The sequence below is a fragment of the Podarcis erhardii genome (genome assembly GCF_964252035.2).
Source record: "Podarcis erhardii genome assembly, chromosome: 3".
NCBI classification, from domain to species: domain Eukaryota; kingdom Metazoa; phylum Chordata; class Lepidosauria; order Squamata; family Lacertidae; genus Podarcis; species Podarcis erhardii.
The window spans coordinates 74212358-74233817 of record NC_138507.1 but is presented as its reverse complement, the minus strand read 5'-3'; the positions used below and the strand labels follow the sequence as shown (position 1 = coordinate 74233817).

The window sequence follows — 21460 nt, the reverse complement described above, 5'->3', positions numbered from 1 at the left end:
GTATCCCATTAAAGGGATCCAGGGGGAGTGGCCATGTCTGTGTGCCCAGGCAGGGTCAGGGCTGAAGGCACTCCCCCAGATGGCGGTCCCCATGGGTGTCACCCTTGTTGGGAATTCCATTCCACCCTTTGCTGCAGATATGTGGATTGTTACATGTCACATGTCTGTTTACATTCCAGCACAGATTGCTGGCATGAGTGGAACTTCCGCTCTATATTGCTTTTGTTTTTTTCTCTCTCCGAGAAGACGGCAAAGAGAGAGGCCATGTTTTCCTTTGTCCTGATTTATGTAGAATAAATGTGTAGCTTAGTATTGTATCCACGCATCAAGCCTGATCTGTTGTGCAGTTTATACTGCTGAGTAATGTGTGCTCAAGCATACGCTGCAGCTTGAGTCACAGACACATGCTGGAGGAGGATGATGATGGATCTCCACAGTGGCAAGGCTGAGAGGGGAGCCACTCTGGCTGGGGCCAAGCCTGCTGGCTTTTCAACCCCCAATTCCGACAACCCTATTTGATGTAAGTCTTAGGAACCCCCATCTGGATTGACCACACCTCACTTCCGGCCAGCGGGCCGGAGGTATTTTGATTGTCCCATGCCCAAGCCAAACCTCTTTCATTTGTATTCAATAATGTTGTGGCCTATTTTGACCCCCAAAAAACCAGCCTCATTGGACTCTTATTTGCATGGGTTGGGGGATGGGAACCTGACGCCTGGTCCTGCAAGTACAGTTTCAGTTCAGAAATAATAAAAACTGTTGGAAATAGTTGACACTTTGAAAAAAGAAATTTTAATAAATTTTACTATGAAAAATTTATCCATTTTATTATGGGCATGGAGGGGGGCATATACCAGAAAGACGTGCCTTTAACAAAACCAACCCAAACATGTCTTCCTTTATGGACAAAACTGAAGGCATGAGAGAACTGTAGCACCATTGCCCTCCTTAGCTCTTGCAATATAGGTCGTACTTAAGCATCTTTCCAAGCTTAGTTTTTCCTGCAGCCTCCTCAAATTTTCTATCCATTTCTTCATTCTGGCTCTCAGAGAAGACACTCTTCCAGTCACCTACTATGCCTGCAAATATAAAGCATAATAAAGATTATAGTACAAGAGAGAGATATTTATTGTGCCATGAGCTTTTGGTGACTGGAGTCACTTTATCAGACACATGGAAGTGTTATCTTAAATGAAACCCCGTTTTTAATTCTCCACAACTACCGCCAGATGGGCCCCCGAAACTGGACCTTTTCAGGTGCCTAAAACGTAAAGCAGCTCCCCAAGTCAGGTTCACTTGGCCCCTTTGCTGCTTGTTACATCAAAAGCCCTCTTCTGATGTCTAAGACACACACACATGGGCTAAAAGTCAGGAGGAGACAAGGGTGCACAGGAAAACAAAGTCCCTGGTGTCCCCACCTGTAGCAGGGGAAATTTGAAGGGGGATTGTTAATATGTTTTGGTAAACACACTTAGCATCTTCCTTGGGACTGGGATCCCCTGGGATCAGGAAGTTGGGCAGGAATACTGCATTGGAGAGTGCATGCATGCTCCTGTCTCCTGCCGATTTTCAGCCCACACACATCTGGGTGAATGCCTGAATAGGGCTGTAGAATATTTCATCTCAGTGAGCTTTTGTGGGTTGCCACCTTGCAATATGTGCTTACTTATTTTAGAGCTCCAAAGAATGTTGCACTGAGTGGTATGAAACTGAGTGGTAAGAATGAATACAACAATTACAGCCTGGGATTGTTTCAGACTGATTATGGTTTTATGGACACCTCGTTGTTGGTAGTGATGGTTTGCTGTTGTTGTTTTGCTGAAATCCACCATTAATGTTTTGTTGAGAGGGTGCCCTTCAGAGGCAAAAATATATTATGATAAATATATTTGGCTCAGAACCGCAATACCTCAAGAACCACCTCTCCTTACATGAACCAACCCAGACCCTGCACTCATCATCTAAGGCCCTTCTTTGTGTGCCCTCTCCATGAAAAGTCTGTGGAGTGGCAACACTAGAACAAGCCTTTTCTGCAGTGGTTCTCCACAGGGAGGTTCAGCTGGCCCCCTCATTATATACCTTTAGGCGCTAGGCAAAAACTTTCCACTTAAACCAGACCCAGTCAGTCTGACATCAATACCAGGGAGGATTCTGGAGCAGATCATTAAGCAAACAGTCTGTGAGCACCTAGAAAGGAATACTGTGATCACCAATAGTCAGCATGGATTTCTGAAAAATAAGTCATGTCAGACTAACCTGATCTCGTTTTTTGACAGAATTACAAGCCTGGTAGATGAAGGGAACGCAGTGGATGTAGCCTACCTTGATTTCAGCAAGGCATTTGACAAGGTGCCCCATGATATTCTTGTAAAGAAGCTGGTAAAATGCAGACTTGACTATGCTACCACTCAGTGGATTTGTAACTGGCTAACTGACCGAACCCAAAGGGTGCTCATCAATGGTTCCTCTTCATCCTGGAGAAGAGTGACTAGTGGGGTGCCACAGGGTTCTGTCTTGGGCCCGGTCTTATTCAACATCTTTATCAACGACTTGGATGATGGACTCAAGGGCATCCTGATCAAATTTGCAGATGACACCAAACTGGGAGGGGTGGCTAACACCCCAGAGGACAGGATCACACTTCAAAACGACCTTGACAGATTAGAGAACTGGGCCAAAACAAATAAGATGAATTTTAACAGGGAGAAATGTAAAGTATTGCACTTGGGCAAAAAAAATGAGAGGCACAAATACAAGATGGGTGACAACTGGCTTGAGAGCAGTACATGTGAAAAGGATCTAGGAGTCTTGGTTGACCACAAACTTGACATGAGCCAACAGTGTGACGCGGCAGCTAAAAAAGCCAATGCAATTCTGGGCTGCATCAATAGGAGTATTGCATCTAGATCAAGGGAAGTAATAGTGCCACTGTATTCTGCTCTGGTCAGACCTCACCTGGAGTACTGTGTCCAGTTCTGGGCACCACAGTTCAAGAAGGACACTGACAAACTAGAACGTGTCCAGAGGAGGGCAACCAAAATGGTCAAAGGCCTGGAAGCGATGCCTTATGAAGAACGGCTAAGGGAGCTGGGCATGTTTAGCCTGGAGAAGAGGAGGTTAAGGGGTGATATGATAGCCATGTTCAAATATATAAAAGGATGTCACATAGAGGAGGGAGAAAGGTTGTTTTCTGCTGCTCCAGAGAAGCGGACACGGAGCAATGGTTCCAAACTACAAGAAAGAAGATTCCACCTAAACATTAGGAAGAACTTCCTGACAGTAAGAGCTGTTTGACAGTGGAATTTGCTGCCAAGGAGTGTGGTGGAGTCTCCTTCTTTGGAGGTCTTTAAGCAGAGGCTTGACAACCATATGTCAGGAGTGCTCTGATGGTGTTTCCTGCTTGGCAGGGGGTTGGACTCGATGGCCCTTGTGGTCTCTTCCAACTCTATGATTCTATGATTCTATGATTCTATAAACCAGACCTTGAGCTGATTGACATCCAATGCCTTTTTAAATGTGTTGTGGGTGGGAGAATTCTTATTTTTATTCCCATTTTCATTATGTATTTTGTGTTTTTTATATTGTAAATCTATGGATGAAGGGCAGTGTACAAATTTAATAAATTATTGTTATCATTATGGTTATGATCATTAAAATGCTATACCACTTAACGTAATAAAAATATCTAAACAGCTTATATTGTAAATGATGAAAACAGAACATCCAACATTCACTAAATATGTGGATGAATTCATGTGGAAAAACTGTAAGCAGAGCCCTGAAATCCAAGAGGAAAGGTAGGTTTGTGGCATATTCATGAAAACAACAGATTCTAGGCTACTTTCTACCTGATGTAACTGAAGCATTACGGAGGTGTGGTTTCTCTCCCTCAATAGAGCATCACTGAAACATACAATCCTGATCTACATACTAGAGTGGTACAATCCAGTCCTAAGACTGTGCTACATTTATAGATTTACTCTAAAACATTCCACTTATAGGCTTACTTCTCATACTGCACAATGTTTCTGGAAGAAAATGTACTAGAGAAGCAAGGTATGTACTGTTGATGATAGTAATTTAACATATTGGAACAGGGATCGGCAAACCACGGTCTGCGGGTTGGATTCGGCCCAAGGGGGTCATTAAACTGGCCCCCGGCCCTTGCCACCCACTCAGTCAGTCCCTGCGTGGAGCTAAACCGGGGCAGTGCACTGTTTAGCTCCACACGGGGACTGACTTCCGGGACGCAGCCACGGCTTCCTATTGGCTGCAGGAAATTCCTACAGCCAATAGGAAGCCATTGACACCTCCTCGTCCTCCCCCGCCATGGCTCCGAAAGCCAGCGAGGAAAGAGCAGCGGGCATGTGTGCATGTGCACGAGTGTACATGCTCCTGTGCGCAGGCGATCTGGCCCACCGGCGGAAAAGTTTGCAGACCCCTGTATAAGAATGTTACCTTTACGGAAAAGAGTGTTGCCCATTTTCCCATGGGTTTCATTGGATTTTTCTTTCATGCTGTTGAAACTGGTCTTCTCCATAATGGACTGAATATCTTGTTCCGTCACAGAAAAATTAAAGAATTCAGCTATTTTTTTTATTCCCAGAGTTGTGTTCTGGATAAAGAGAACAAGGGTGTCACAAGTGAAAAATACTGTGACCTCATGAAACTTTTCCAGATCCCCAGTTCCTGTTTTCGTTCTGCGTTCCACACAAGAGTTGCAACCAGCACATAACTTTCTTCAATCCTGCTCAGTTGTTCTTTGACTACTAAACAATATGTTTTGTAACAGAAAAATATGTGGCCTTATTATTGTTTCCAGATGTGTCTTTCCTTGCAAGCTGTAATTGTTTGGAACTGTCTATGAAGAAATAGTCCTCAGTGACTTCCAGAAATCCAGTCAAAATAAGATTTAACAAATCCAGAAGTTGTATTTTGAAAGAAAACATTCATGAGCTGTTTACCAGTCAAAGAGGGTAGAGATGAGCAGAAACCATGATTTAAATCCTGTTTCAATTTCCTTCACACACTCTCCATTAGAAATGCTTTAAAAATAATTTTTAAAAGTGTTATTTACCTCTTTTAGTTCCTCATAGGTAATAAACATAATATTTTTGTCATCCAGATACTTGTTCCATTCAACGATATGATTAAAATAAAGGCCGTAGGGAACTAGTAAGAAGAAAGCAGAACATTTTATTCATGTAACAAATCTCTGATAAGACAATGATAAAGGCTTTTATGTAAAATCTGAATTCATTTTCCACAAGTAACATTTGCTTATGCAAGCTAATGTTTGGAAAGGTAGCATATGAAAATGTTTTTCAAAATGTATTCCATGGATCTTGTTGTTGATGGTCCTATGTTATGTCTTTTACGCCAAATCCGTAATTCTACCGAGGGAAGACTAGCCTCTAGGCCAGTGGTAGCCAAACTTGGCCCTCCAGCTGTTTTTGGGCTACAACTCCCATCATCCCTAGCTAACAAGACCAATGGTCAGGGATGTTGGGAATTGTAGTCCCAAAACAGCTGGAGGGCCAAGTTTGGCCACCACTACTCTAGGCGTTTGGTATACAGGGTGGTACAGAGAAAATTTGCCTTAAAAACTTTGATTGGACAGCTTCCGAGGATCCAAGGTCCAAATCTGAGCCCCATATAATAACTGTGTGAGGGGTTTAGCTTGGAACACTTCCAGGACCGATGGTATATGTTTACCACCTTTTGTGTAGAACAAACATGTCAGAATTTTGGCATTTTGGGACGCTTTTTCTTTTGCACATTTCTGGTGTGCTCCCCATGACCCCATAAATTGGAAAATAAGGCCAAGATATTTGAAGACTTTGACCTGTTCAATTAGCTGGTTGTCCATGCGCCATCTATGGGCCTTATGTAGTTTCTTGAGAAAACCATGACTTTAGTTTTCTTGTAAATCACAGCCAGCTGTTCTCTCTGTTATGTCTTTTACAATGATTCATGAGGTTAATTAAGTAATAATAGTTTTCAAATGCTCTTCACTTATGTGCCTGTGCATTGTGTGCACCAATATTTATTATATGCGCTAGTTCAAATGTAATTCTTTTCACTTTATTCACTTTTCTGGAAAGTATAGACCACCACACATAGCTTAGACCACTTTGGCTTTTTGCCTCTGGTGACTGCTTGCACACAAATCACAGGTTGTCTGGACTTGTTCTCCAAAACTTAAATTCTGTATGTAAGCCAGTCAGCAAAGGTATGTTGTATAAAAATTTATTTATTGTTTATGATGCCATGCAAGATTTCTGGTGCTTTTTTAAAAAATGCATTTGCAAAATTGAAAATCTAAAACTGCTCTACTAAAGATTTGTGAAACTCCAAACAGTTTACAGCAGTGTTTCCCAACCAGGCGCTATATGGCCCCCTGCCCCCCCCCCGGATATTCCAAGGGGGGCACAGGTGGAAATTACGTAATGAGGGTGCACAGAGGGAAGTGAAAAAGAAAAGTGTGTGTGTGTGTATCCTGATTGGCTGGCTGGCTATCTGCTTGCCCAATCACAAGCAGGTAAGTGGGCAGTCCACCAGGGGGCCACCTAGTACTTCTTTTTGCCCCATGCATTTTCTTGGAGCAGTCCTGGTTTGTTTACAGAAGGAGAGGACAATCATGATTGCACCTGTTCTGACCCCTGCTTGTAGCTGCCACCAGTATTGGGCCAGGTGGCAGCCTGGGCCTGACTCTGCAAGGCACAGGGTGTGTTCCACCTCAGTGCCAAGCAGATCAGTGCCTGCAGATGTTGCCAAGGGGCACAGGGCCCGTTGACAGCATCAGCCTGCCTCTGCAGCCCCAGCACCTAGCCGCATCTGGTGCTGCTGACTTGCTAGTAAATAAGTGTCTTTTTAGAAGAAAGCCACACTGAGTTCAGTGGGCCTTACTCCCAGGTAAAAGTGTGGGGGGTTATAGTGTTTTATCTAGACAGCCAGGGCTCCTCTGGATGACAAGATATTTTTGCACCAGGTCAGTAAGCACCGCTTGCTTTTTAAAATTCTCCCATATATACAGAACTCCCTGTGAGCCTTTTGCAGACCCTCCAAGTGTCCCTATCTTCCAGGGACAGTCCCAGATTTACAGAAGTCATCCCAGTTTCTGATTTGATGCTGGAATGCCCCGCTTTTCCTTAGGACGTCCCTATTTTCACCAAATGTTGAAGGGTATGGAGTTATTCAACTCGTGAGCCATCTGAAGGCAGCCCTGTATAGGGAAGGTTGGTGTTTTTTTTAGTGTTTAACATTTTATTATGTTTTTATATATGTTGGAAGCCACCCAGTGTGACTAGGGCAACCCAGTCAGATGGGCGGTGTATAAATTGTAAAATTATTATTATGGAAGAGGGCGTCCCAATTTTCATTGGAGAAATGTTGGAGGGTATGCTCACAGATGTTTCCCCCTCTGTATCAAATAACTGTGGTCAAATAAGTGTTGTTTACGTTTTATAATACATGGAAGATGGATCTCCCTTGGGAGGATCTGGAATTTCCTTCCTTGGAGGTTTCAAAGCAGAGGTTGAATGTCATGCATGCTTTAGCTGAGTTTCCTACATTGCAGGGGGTTGCAGTAGAAAGATGACCCTTGTAGTTCCTTCCAGCTCTCTGATTTTCCCCCTTCAGTAAAATTTCATTAAGTTCCTTTCATTTTATGTAATTGTACTTTGTATAAATTTAAAATAAAACATGTTCTATTTAGAAATGAAACATTTCCACAGGAAGGAAACAAGGTTGGAATAGGGCCACGGTCAGAGAAAAGTTGGGAAACACTGATTTAGAGCAACATGATCTTTTCTTCTTCTTACAAATTCACATTTCTGTTGTACCTAGTCTAGAATTTAACAGGCTGAATGGAAGAGGCACATACCTATTCCATTCATAAATTCTGAGAAGAACTGATCCCAGGTTTTCTGATCAGGGATGATGCTCATGCCTTTGGAAAAATGGAAGTAGGATACAGCCGTGTCTTTCGGATTTCGAAACAAAACCAGGATCTTCAAAACAGAAAGAGGCAGAACAGGTATGCAAAACTAGGGGGACAAAGTTCATATCCATAACACCAAAAACATAAATCATCTAAACTTTTTCTTTAATACATAGTATGAAAATATTCATGTATTTGGCCATGAATTAATATGACGAAGTTTAGAGAAAGAGTATAAAGCAAGGGGACAAACCCCTTAAAAAATAATAATAATGAGATGAGCTCCTAGCTCATTGTTAGAAATTGTTCGCTGAACATGGAAGTCAATTCCTCAGAATCCCAGGTAAAAATTGTACAGGATTACAGCATCAGGGTGGAATCCAATGTAGCCCCAAAGCCACTGTTCCATCAGCTCAAGGATTTCTGCTTGTGCAACAGAAGGCCTCACCCTCTCCTTTCCTTGTACTCCCCCTTAAACTACTCTGGAGTTTCCCCCAACCCTTTGGAGCAGATTTGGAGAGGACATGGGGCATGTACAGAGAGAGGCAAAGACTTTTTGAACAAGTGTAAATCCTTTGGTTGATGGAACTCCTTAGCAGAAAGCCATCCTTAGGATGGCAAAAGCCTCTGCTTGAGACCCTGATAAACTTCTGCCATGCAGAATGCAACCATTCAGTGGCTGGGCATGATGCTAATGTATTCTTTAGCATTATTTTTTTAAAGCTGCAGCAAACCTTAGACTCATGGGCTGCACCTCTGCTCTCTCCTCCCTCTTATACAAGGAGACTGAAAACTTCTGCCCTTGGTTTTGAATAAAACAGTTTTCCATTGTAAAAATGAAAGAAACAAACCTAAAGATTATTCTTACCAGAATCTGAAACAAGAGTTTGTTCATTGCCATATTTTGGTATGTAAGCCAATTTGATGAACTTTTCATGAAAAGTGGTATATAAATATTCTAAATGAATGGATGGATGAATGGATGGATGGATTGAGGGAACTTTAAGCAGTGAACTTACCTTTGCCTTCTTTTGGAAAATAGATTTGGGAATCTTTTGAGGAATGAGATGTGTTTTTATCACTCTTCTGGAAGGTAACTTCTTCAACCTCTTTAGTAACATGTTAGAAAAAAGAGAAATGTTAACATTCCTTTGTGTGAAAAATAGCATGGTGGTTTGATTGTACTATAGGAATAATCCACAGCAAGTTTGACACATTGAGAGCTGCTTCACATAACTCTGAATGTAACCATTTCTCTGCAGAAGTAAGTCTTATTGAATTCATTGGAGTTCACTCCCTGGTAAATTGGGTTAGGATTGCAGCTTTAAATATTAGGAAGCCAGACAAGGCACAGCTGAAGTCACTTGTTTTTGTCTCTGGCTTGTACAAGCTCATCCAAACAAAAATGCCCAGAAGAGGTTCTGAGTTGAGCTTTGGCACTGAGTTGAGCTTCGGCACGGAGAAACTGAATTCAAAGCAGGGAAGCCAGCTACACCAATGTGTTCTCTCTACCCACCCCAATGGCACTAACTCATCAAACTGACTGCATATTTCTGGAGGGCAGTAGGTTGGAGAAGACCATGTGGTATCTCTCATGTCATTCAAATGCATCAAGCTATGCACTATTCTCACCAATACTGACCTCAAACTTCCCGGGATCTCCAAATTCAAGGTATGGCAGTAATTTTAATTCTTTCTCTATTTGCTGCCTCCGCTTCATTTCTTCTTCATTGTATTTTCCAGATGTGGCTTCCAACTCTTTTAAAATCTGACCAACCCAGTTAGTACCTGAAGGAATGCCAAAGGACTGTTAGAAATCACAGAAAGAGACTCCTCATACCTACTGTAACATAGGCCTTGCATCACTATTGCACAGCCAAAGGATCTTCAGAAACGAGATTCATAACCATGGAATTTGAATGTAGTTGTGGTGTTAAAGAATAGTAAAGGTTAAGGGACCCCTGACCATTAGGTCCAGTCCCAGACAACTCTGGGGTTGTGGCGCTTATCTCACTTTATTGGCCGAGGGAGCCGGCATACAGCTTCCGGGTCATGTGGCCAGCATGACTGAGCCACTTCTGGCAAACCAGAGCAGCGCTCGGAAACACCGTTTACCTTCCCGCCGGTATGGTACCTATTTATCTACTTGCACTTTGACGTGCTTTCAAACTGCTAGGTTGGTAGGAGTAGGGACCGAGCAACGGGAGCTCACCCCGTCGTGGGGATTCGAACTGCTGACCTTCTGATCTGCAAGCCCTAGGCTCTGTGGTTTAACCCACAGTGCCACCCACGTACAATCAAATTGAATGTTACGGGAGACTCCAAAGGGGGTAGGTTGTTTTGTTTTGCAGATGAATACAACATACCAGGTGGCGCTATGGGGACGCTTGTGGCACTGTGGTCTAAACCACTGAGCTTCTTGGGCTTGCCAATCAGAAGGTCAGCTGTTCGAATCCCTGCAGTGGGGTGAGCTCCTGTTGCTCAGTCCCAGCTCCTGCCAAGCACGCCAAAAAGTGCAAGTAGACAAATAGGTACTGCTCCAGCAGGAAGGTAAATGGAGTTTCGGTATTCCATTGTGCTAGAAGTGGCTTAGTTATGCTGGCCACATGACCCAGAAAAACTGTCGGCTCCCTCGGCGCCGCAATCCCAGAGTCGTATGCGACTGGACTTAACTATCAGGGGTCCTTTACCTTTACCTTTTACAACATAGATAAGACCATATGTGTGCAGTGGTTTGCATTGGGGGTTTTTTTTTGTTTTTTTTTGCAGGGGTGATAATGAGGCTGACTGGTTCTTTCCCCTAGACCTAACTTAAGAATGATGTCCATTAACCTCTCCCAATTCAGATCAGGGTCCCCTCTGTAATAAACAAAATCTGCCCTTATTCCCTTATGGGGGACACAAAAGGCCTTATAGAGTCCGTTGTAGGTTCTCCATCAGTAGGAGAAAATAACAGAGGCCAACCAGAGAATATTGAGAAGCAAAGCAGCTAGTAAGCCTGATCTTTATTGAAGTGTTGCAACAGAGTGCCTTCCTCACACGCAGGTAAGGAGGAGGACCCAGAACCAAGGTGTGCCTGCCCTTATATAGACATTTTTAATTGCCTTCCTTGGAGCCCAAGACCACCCCTCCATACATCATACATACATCACAGAAAAGGTGGTCTACAACAAAAATTATAATGTTGTTTTTCCTGTCTGCCAGGTTATCTGATAATGCCTTATCTGATTGCCTTTCCTGGTAGTCTGGCCATTCTTTTGACATGGTGATTACCCACTTCCTGAGACAATGGGAAGGTTCCCTCACCCCCTCTCTCCTTGCAGAGAAAACATTTGGTCAGTTTGGGAGTCAAAATGGCTTCAGGGCGGTCTTCCTGTGCTGCTCCAGACATGTGGTCCACATATCTATGTATGTGCTTGGTTGGTACATTTATGAACATTTTATATATATATAAGACCTTAATTTTTTTTATTTCAATCCCCCCTTTGGGGCTTAATTTTTTTATTTCACCACTGTCACTCTGTTCCTTTGAATTCTGCCTTTATAGATCTATGTTTTCTCATATATCTCTGTTTCTCTAGGTCCATGGGCTTTGCAAGAAGTAAAGTTGTGATGGAGCTGAGCAGGGCAGAATGATTTTATTGTATTGAACCCTTCAGGATTTTGTCTATACACCAATAAAAGGTTTGAGATTGAGATTGAGATTGAAAAACAAAACAAAACAATGTTATACTTGCCAATAGTGTGATGCCCATGATAGGGCACCCCATTTGTGGAACAGTCTCCCCTCACATATCTTGTTGATGCCAACTCTGAGGGGTTTTAGGTGCCTTGTAAAATACATTTTTATTTATTTAGGCATTTTGTTAGCCGACTGTGAGCAGGGGTGTAATGAAGCAGGGTGGATTTGATTTAAATCACTAGTCAGTAAGACTTGATTTAAATCATTTTTATTTATTTTTGCAGAAAGACTCATTCTTGCTGGTATAATCTTAATATTTACAACCAGATGAAGGTTTCATTTTTGGAATAATAAATTTTCAGAGTAGATTTTACACTTATATCAAAAATTACTGATTTGGTTGTACAGTACTATTAGAAATACATAGACAGTTAATTATGAAATTATTGTGAGGTTTAATAAGTTAACTGTTTATATTTGGACAACATTTCTGCTGTACTTTATGGGAAGAAAACAAACAATCATTTCCTTAATAACAATTTAAACAATTTATTTAACTAAAGCAATAACATGATATCATATGTATCCATGTTTGTTAACTGATATGGTTAAACTTTTTTAAAAAAGAAAAACTTAGACTGAGTTTTAGCACACATGAAAAACTTAAATCCTTATTTCCTGATGAATAGCCTTTGGACTATAACGTAACTTAAATAGAAAACTATTTTTAGAAAGATTTTTCCTCCAAAAGCATTTTACAGTCATACCTCGGGATAAATACACTTCAGGATAAGTATTTTCGGGTTGCACTCCATGGCAACCCGGAAGTAACGGAGCGTGCTACTTCTGGGTTTTGCTGCTCATGCATGCGCAGACGGTCAAAATGACGTCACACGCATGCGCGGAAGTGGCAAAACGACCCACGCACGCGCAGAGGCGCAGTCACGTCTTACATTCTGTTCAGGATGCGAACGGAGCTCTGGAACAGATCCCATTCACATCCTGAGGTACCACTGTATTTCAAAAATCCAATTTAAATTTAAAAATCCAATTTAAATATAAAAAAATCCAATTAAAATTTTAAAAAATCCGATTTAAATAAAAAAATCTGGGACTTCCGGTTTTGGTCGCGGACAGTGAGGAAGCGCGGAGAGCCCAGCTCGGGGTTTTCCGATCATCGCGGAGGCTTTGGGGAGACGCAAAGGCTCTGCGCACCCCAAAAATCCCAGGGGGGAGACCCCTGGGGGATAGGCCGCCCAGCAGCGTGGGAGCGGAACCGCCGTCTTTTCGGGGCGTTTCCTGGAGAGAGGTCACGAGGACGACGGGCCGTGAGCGCAAACGGGAAAGGATCGACTCCGCGTTGAGAAGCCTCTAGCTTCCACTGGAGAAAGCGACGAGCTTCCATAAAGATTAGAATGGATTCCCCAGTGTTTACAGTCTTTTTATAAAAATAGGACGTTGGCTAAAAGCTGGGAGAATCTTGGATGCTTTTGGATTTCTATTTGGTATCCACCCGGTGGACGGATTAAAATGGCGCAGATACAAAGTTGCAGGAATGAGGAAGGAAATTTTTGCTAGTCCGACTGAGTGAGTACAAACCGAGAACCCACGGCAATAGAGGGAACTATAGACTCTAAATTTTAAATAGACACTGTGGGAGAACTTTTATATAAAATCATAAGTGACAAGGAGGACGCCAATTGGATATACTCGCTAACTCTTAATTAGACTTGCTTACATGGTTTCCCCCCCTCCGCCAACGTTCTCTATTTAAGGGATTCTAAAACCTTAAAGCGGGTGAAGAAACGACGGATAACTAAAGATTTTCGGAGGTGACGCTGTGTGTTGATATTTCTCCACGGCGGCACATATATTAGCTCTCCGTCCCATGGTTTATTCCACCGTGTTTTGAACTGGTTCACGGAGCTTGTTAGCCGTCCATCTTTTTTGGTATTGGTTCTTAGATGCTTGGACATTGTAGTATATTTTTGGGGGGATTGTATGTTATTTTACTTTATTTGACCGCCGAGTTCTCACCGCTGGTTAAGATACCTCCTGTGGATTGGAGTGAATTGACGTACTCAAGAGACTTACTGAGAACTTTCGAGTTCCGAGCTAGAGAGATTCCCTTGGTGGGGATTAGAATAGTGTTCCCTCACTGATCAGAGACACTGCTCCGACGAGAATTCCCCCTCCTGATTTAATATAAGCTAAGATACCCCTCCTGGGTCTTTACACGGTTTTTTCCTCCAGACCCCTTAACCCTCCCCCCCCCCACTCCCAACCGCTTGGAAATGTCCTTTTTATTTTTCCCTGCGTTATTGCTGTTTGTTTCTCTTTTCTGTTCTGTTCCAACATCAGTGACTCCCCCTATTTTACCTTCCTACTGTTTCTGACTCCTTTGGCAACAAAACCGCGGGCTTGTAAGAATAATAATTAAATAAGAATCAAAGCTACTAAACAGCGGATTAAGTAAGAGTGTGAGCCCTTTAAGGGAGAGAATTGGCAATGACGGGGAGAGATGGGAAAAGGGGAGGGGGGACTCCAGGGGACAGGAAGCCATTAAGACATGAAGAAATTAAAGACCTAGAAAGCTTATGGATAAAAATAAAGGAGGAATTTAAACAAAATGAATCACACATGGAAAGTAAATTGGGCGAAATGCAGGAGATGATTGATAAAAAAATAGAAGGTGCAGTAGGAGAACTCTCAATTAAGATCCAAGAGCTATCTGCAAAATCCAAAATAATCGAGGAATCCAATAAAAAAATGCAGAAAGAGATGAGGGAACAGAAAAAAGAGGCAGTAAGGATGAAAGAGGACCTGAGAGAATTAAATAAAGCACAGGAAAGGATTTGGGATAACTTAGCCATGACAGAATTGCGACAAAAACAACTTCACCTAAAATTTAGGGGAGTGGGAGAAGAAAGGAATGAGGATATAAAGGATAGAATGACTAAGGAATTATCTAAGTGGCTGGGATTAAAAGAAGAAGAGATGGCCCTATCTATTGAGAACGCGTTTAGAATTAAAACGAGACCTCAACACTTAAAATCAAACAAATTCCTGGGTGACTGTCTAGTGATTTTTAATTCACTAGAAATGAAAAATCGGATTCTAAAAACGAGCTACCGGAATAAGCTAAGAATTGGCGGGAGGACCATTATTATCTATAAAGAAATACCAATAAGACTGCTACGTAAAAGAGAAGGGTTTAGACAAGTGGTAGGCGTTTTAAAAAGAAATGACATACAGTATAGATGGGAGTTCCCTGAAGGGATCACCTTTTTTTATAAAGATAAAAAGTTTAGGTTATTGGACACCCAGGAGGCTGAGAAATTCCTGAGAAGGTATGAGAAGGAGCTCGGTAAGGTAGAGAGTAGGCTAAAGGATGGGGAGGAGGACGAGGAGGAGGAGGGATGGAGGGGGAGGGGGTCGGGAAGGGAAGAAAGGGAAGCTGAGGAAGAAAATGAAGAGGATGAAGCCGCGGTGGGAGAAGAGGCGGCAGGAGAGGAGGAGGCCCTAGGGAACAAAGGCTCTAGATTATAAGTTTGTTAAACCGTCTAGAGTGTTAATTACAGTTAAGAGTTAAACAATAGCCTCTACATTGAAATTTTTATCCTGGAATGTGAATGGGGTGAATGAGAAACTTAAAAGGAATAAAATTGAGAAAGCCTTGAAAAATAAGAACTATGATGTAATTTGTTTTCAAGAGACACATATAGCAAAAAAACATAAACACATCTTGGTAAATAAAAAATTAGGGGTAGAATTTATTAACTCGGAAACAAATAAGAAAAAGGGGGTAGTGGTATACGTTAAAGAAAAATGGGACCCGGTACTAATCTGCAAGGATGATGAGGGGAGAATACTGGGAATACAACTTAACTGCCAGGGAGAAAAAATTAATGTAGTAACGGTCTATGCCCCTAATACAAATAAAGCTGAATTCTTTGTGAAGTTAGAACAAATCCTGCTAGAATTAGAAGATGATAAATTAATCCTGCTCGGGGACATGAATGGCGTACCAGTACCGGAACTGGATAGAAATGTAATGAAGGGGAAATTGAACCAAGGGAAGCTCCCAAGATCATTTAATAATCTTGAGGAGAACCTAGACTTAATTGATATATGGAGGCATAAGAACCCTGTAACAAAGCAATTCACACACTTTTCAGAACCCCACCAGAGCTGGGGTAGAATTGACCAGATCTGGGTGTCAAGAACATTATCGACAAGAGTAAGGAAATGCGAAATACAACCCAGGACTTTATCAGACCACTGCCCAATAGTCCTCGAATTAAAAAAAGAAATATCCGGCCCATATAGGTGGAGGATGAACGAATCCCTTTTTGAAATTGAGGAAGTGATAGAGAAAGCCAAAAATACCTTAAAGAACTATTTTGACTTAAATCTGCACAAGGATACTCCCATTGATATAGTCTGGGATGCAGGTAAGGCAGTCCTAAGAGGCCTCTTGATACAACAAAATAGTTATAGGAAAAAACTGAGAGAACAAAAGAAAGAAGAGATTCTCACCCAGTTAAAAGATTGTGAGAAAAAACTGGTAATAAGGCGAGGAGACGATAGGCTTAAACAAACTTCCAGGATGCTACAGGCACAATACTCTGCATTATTAAACCAGGAGGTAGAATGGAAAATCAAATTTATGAAGCAGAAATATTTCGAGTCAGCGAACAAGTCTGGGAGACTATTAGCCTGGCAGCTAAGGAAGAGAAAAAAGCAAAATGTGATAAATAAATTAATAGTAGATGATAGGATAGTAGAAGATCCAACTGAAATAGAAAGAAGGTTTACCCAATTTTATGAAAAGCTGTACGAGAAAGGAGAAGAAGAAGTTGCAGAAATAGAAAAGTATTTGGCTGAATGTGGAGGGATCTGTTTAACTGAAGAAGACAGAAAATACCTAAACAAGAAGATCACAGTAGAGGAGGTAAAGGAGGCCATCAAGAAAATGAAGCCTGGGAAGGCACCTGGCCCCGATGGACTAACCACTAAATACTATAAAATTTTAGGAGATCATATAGCCCCAGTACTTAGTGATGTTATCAATAATATCTTTCAGGGAGGGAGGATCCCCGAATCATGGAAAGAGGCACATATTACATTAATACCGAAAACGGAAACAGAGAAAATGGACATAAGAAATTATAGACCGATCTCCCTGCTCAATAATGACTATAAAATCTTTGCAGATATTTTGGCGAATAGGCTCAAGAAGTACCTAAAGAGATCTATCCATAAAGACCAAGTGGGATTCCTCCTGAATAGGCAGTTGAAAGATAATGTTAGGCATATATTGAATATTATTGAATTTTTAGACATGAGGATAGACATTCCGGCAGCATTGATCTTCATTGATGCCGAAAAAGCCTTTGATAATGTTTCCTGGAATTTTTTAACACAGTGCATGAAAACAGTAGGAATAGAAGGCCCTTTTCTGGAAGGTATAAAGGCAATATATTCAGGGCCAAGGGCCAAGTTGATTATTAACAATAATCTTTCCAGCTCCTTTAAGATCACGAAGGGCACAAGACAAGGCTGTCTATTATCTCCCCTCCTATTTATTATGGTTTTGGAGATACTTGCAAATAAAATAAGGGAGTCATCAAGAATAAGGGGGATAAGAGTTGGAGAAAAGGAGTATAAATTAAAGGCGTATGCCGATGACCTAGTATTATCTCTAGAGGAACCAATGGACAGTGTTAGTAATGTTTTAAAGATTCTAGAGGAATTTGGCAGGCTGTCGGGGTTCAAATTAAATAAGAAAAAAACCAAAATCTTAGTGAAGAATCTGGATGAAGACGCAAAGAATCAGTTGGAACAATTGGCAGGTATTAAGGTAGTGAAAAAGGTTAAGTACCTGGGAATATGGATCTCTCCAAAGAATATAAATTTACTAGAAGATAACTATACTAGGGTCTGGAAAGAAATCAAAAGAGACCTAGATATCTGGAACAGGCTAAAACTATCATGGACAGGAAGGATGGCCGCGATTAAGATGAGTATCCTACCAAAATTACTGTTTCTATTCCAGAACATCCCCATAATCAGAGGAACATCATGTTTTAAGAACTGGCAGAAAATTTTGGCGAAATTCATATGGCAGGGGAAAAGGGCTAGAATTAAGTTTAAACTCCTGACGGATGCGAGAGAAAGAGGGGGCTTTGCAGTCCCAGACTTAAGGCTTTATTACGATGCTGCCTGCCTTTGTTGGATAAAGGAATGGGCCATTTTAAAAAACCCAGATTTACTGGATCTTGAAGGCTTTGACGCCAGGTTTGGCTGGCACGCCTACTTATGGCAGGATAAAGGAAAAGCCCACAAAAGCTTCTCCAATCATATTATCAGAGGTTCGCTACTTGAGGCATGGAATAGGAATAAAAAAGTGATTGAAAGAAGCATGCCCTGGTGGCTCTCTCCAATTGACATCATAACACTAAAAAAAACAAATCAGGAAGGGGAAAGATGGACATATGAAGATCTTTTAATTAAATCAGAGGGAGGCTGGAAGATTAGACCCTATGAAGAGCTGAAGGGAAAGTTAAATGGTTGGTTACAATATCATCAGATTAATGCACTGTGGCTCGAACACAAAAAAACAGGGATGAGCGAAAAAAAATCGAAATATCAGGTTGAAATTCTGGAATGTAATACCAAACTCCTCTCTAAAATGTATAAGCAACTGTTGGCCTGGGAAACTAAGGACGAAGAAGTTAAGGGGGTTATGGTTAAATGGGCCAGAGATTTGGGACATAATCTGGAGCAGGAGAAGTGGCAGAAATTATGGAAGAGCGGTATGAAGTTCACGGCATGTGCTGCCCTCCGAGAAAACTTAGAAAAAATGATGTATCGCTGGTACATCACTCCGGCAAGACTGGAGAAGATGTACAAAACCGGAAGCAGCACTTGCTGGAGATGTAAAAACAAGGTGGGAAACTTCTTTCATATGTGGTGGACTTGTGAGGCGGTGAGAGGATTCTGGGACCAAATCTATGATGAATTAAAAAAAATACTGAAGTACAATTTTCCTAAAACACCGGAGGCGTTCCTCCTAGGTATGGTAGGAGAGGAGATCAAAAGAGAGGATGAAATTTTTTTTCAGTATGCTACAGCTGCGGCCAGGATCTCATTGGCGCAAAACTGGAAAACGCCTAATACCCCCACGATCAAAGAGTGGCAGATGAGACTGTTCCAATATATAGAGCTAGCGAGATTGACACAAAGAATTAGGCATCAAAATAACATTAAATTAAAAAATGATTGGAATAAATTTTTAGGCTATATTGAAGTTAATTTCGGAATTAATAAAGTCACAGTGGACGGAATTTAATACCTGCAATGTTTGGATTATAGTAATGGTAGTATAATCTGTGAGAAGGTTATAAGAGTTCCTAACCCAAACTGGGTCGGATGGAGGTCATTGTGTTTGTAATTTCTGTTCTTTTGTTTATTATCTTTTGTTTTGTCATTTTCTCTTATATATGTTCTGTTGTCGATTTTCTTATATGTTTGTCTTTTGTATGGTGTATTTTGTAAAAATTTAATAAACAGATCTTTAAAAAAAATAAAAAATAAAAAATCTGATTATTATTTTTTTAAAAAAAAAACATTGATTTTTATCCACCCTGTAATGAAATGTAACAGGGTGTAACACGGGGCGAGGTTCTGCATGCTCTGCCAACATGTGAGAGGGCCAGGAACAGAACCCCCACGCAAAATGGTCGCTGCCTATATATGTGTAAATAAACCATATACCCTCATGACACCACACCACATTCTCTGCTGTGCCTCATTCCAAAACAAACACGAACCCTGGGTAAGCGCCTGGAACCCCCGGAATCTCGCACTGCTCAGAGATTGGGGTGCAACAGTATGCGTGCAAGGACATGACTGGGAAGGATAATGCCCCCCCCACACACACACACACCCGTGCTGCATCTCACTGTAATGCTTATAGAACTTGGCATTTTTATTTCCATGCTTATTAATGCATATCATTTAACATGTAGGAGGTTTTTAAAATCATAAATGGCAAAATCTCATTTTGCAGGCCCTGTATTTCTCCCTACCCCCCACCCCTTCTCTTAAATCATGGGTAGGCAAACTAAGGCCCGGGGGCCGGATGAGGCCCAATCCGGTCCATGGGCGGTCTGGGAATCAGCGTGTTTTTACATGAGCAGAATGCGTCCTTTTATTTAAAATGCATCTCTGGGTGATTTGTGGGGCATAGGAATTCGTTCTCCCCCCCCCCAAAAAAAAAACCCGCACCCCCCCCCATAGTCTGAGGGACAGTGGACCAGCCCCCTGCTGGAAAAGTTTGCTGACCGCTGTCTTAATACAAGTGTTTTGTCTTTTGAGGCACTTTCACCAAGAGAGCTCACTAAATGTTTCACAACTAGGTTTCTGCTGATTAAAAAAAGGATGTGGTGTTAATTACAATGAGAACCTTAATATTATAATATAAATGCTTTATTATTATTATTATTATTATTATTATTATTATTATTATTCTCTCTCACACACACACTCCAAGTATTTCTTGCAAGACAAGCATACTCACCAGTTTTGGCGTATCCCACTAATACCACATCATCACTCCGAGCTTCAAACGTGTCAAGAATTTTCATTGTGTCGGGACAACAGACTATGCTAGGATATAAACCCCCATCATGCATAAACAACTGGTCTTCAGGAGCAGCCTTTTCAGCTTCTTCCAACTTCTTGTCCATAATTTCCTTCAATCCTTCCTGAGACATGATTGTGCAGCATAGGAGACTAGTGCACAGGTAGACTGAGATCTCAACCAATAGTGAAATAAAAAAATATCGTCTAGTCACGTGCTAAAGAATAAGTTGCCGTGCCTTCCTTGAAGAAGAGAACTGGTTACAGATTAACTCTGAGTTGGTGTTTGGAGCGCAAGAAAGGACTCTGACCTTTTTCTTCCAGCCTGCACAGCATTTAGTGAGGGTGCGGCCAATTTGTGCTGAGCCAGGACACTAAGAAATGTTTGTTTCTGAGAGAGAAAATTGGCCAGAGGGAGAAGGAGGAGGGGTGCATTCCCTGGAAACATGCAAATAGAAGAAGGCAGTTTTGCTTGCTTCCACCCACGAGGAGGAGTAATAAACTAATTTCTAAGCTGAGATTTCAACATCTGGAACTCCAAATTGGACAGAAGCACGCACATTACTGGGAGTGGAACTGCTTACAATAAACTCGTACTCATGCAATCCATTTATTTTCATTATGCTGGGCAGAATCCTGCCCTCAACTTTCTGGATAATGCAAGAGGAGCGGATTCCCCTCGCCCTGCCTTTTTCTCAGGATGCTTTTTTTCCTCAGGATGATGAAATTTCAGCAGAAATTTACTTTACTTAAGGGGTGTGTGAGAGTGAGTGTCTTCTTCCATTATACTGTTCTAGATTAGGGACACACACACACACACACCAAAACCCTAGAAATTAATAAATGCTAGGATTTTGATTATTTCGGATGTGAAGGGAGAAATACCAGTTGCAGAGGAATTCCACATGGAAGGCCACATTTGGCCTATGGGTCTGAGGTTCCCCACCCCTGATCTACAGGGAACTCCCAGAAGAGGTCATCTGGAGATGTGGGTGGAGGTACCACCATTATGTGGTCTACTCTTGGCTTTCCCTCTGCTTTCCATCAGCTGCAGGGGAGGCCGTGGGTGTGCTGAAGCAGTGCTTGAGCATGGCAGTGGGCTGGATAAGGGTGAATAGACTTGATCCAGATAAGATGAAGGTGCTTTCAGTAGGTTACTCTTAGACCCAAGTTCTCCGTAGAGGTTGTGC

At 41.8% G+C, this 21460-nt stretch overlaps 2 protein-coding genes across 2 annotated transcripts in view; both read right to left on the bottom strand.

Moving 5' to 3' along the window:
• LOC309338623 (uncharacterized protein) overlaps positions 1-21460 on the bottom strand; it is a 46347-nt gene that overhangs the window by 11068 nt on the left and 13819 nt on the right. The gene's annotated exons all lie outside the window — the stretch shown is intronic.
• Positions 770-20838, bottom strand: LOC309338557 (sulfotransferase 6B1-like). Its single transcript, XM_081855882.1, has 7 exons — positions 20209-20838; positions 9585-9730; positions 8962-9051; positions 7886-8012; positions 5078-5172; positions 4459-4615; positions 770-1079 (listed from the first exon to the last, which is right to left on the bottom strand). The coding sequence occupies exons 1-7, from the start codon at positions 20402-20404 to the stop codon at positions 949-951; spliced, it is 942 nt and encodes a 313-aa protein (XP_081712008.1). The 5' UTR covers positions 20405-20838; the 3' UTR covers positions 770-948.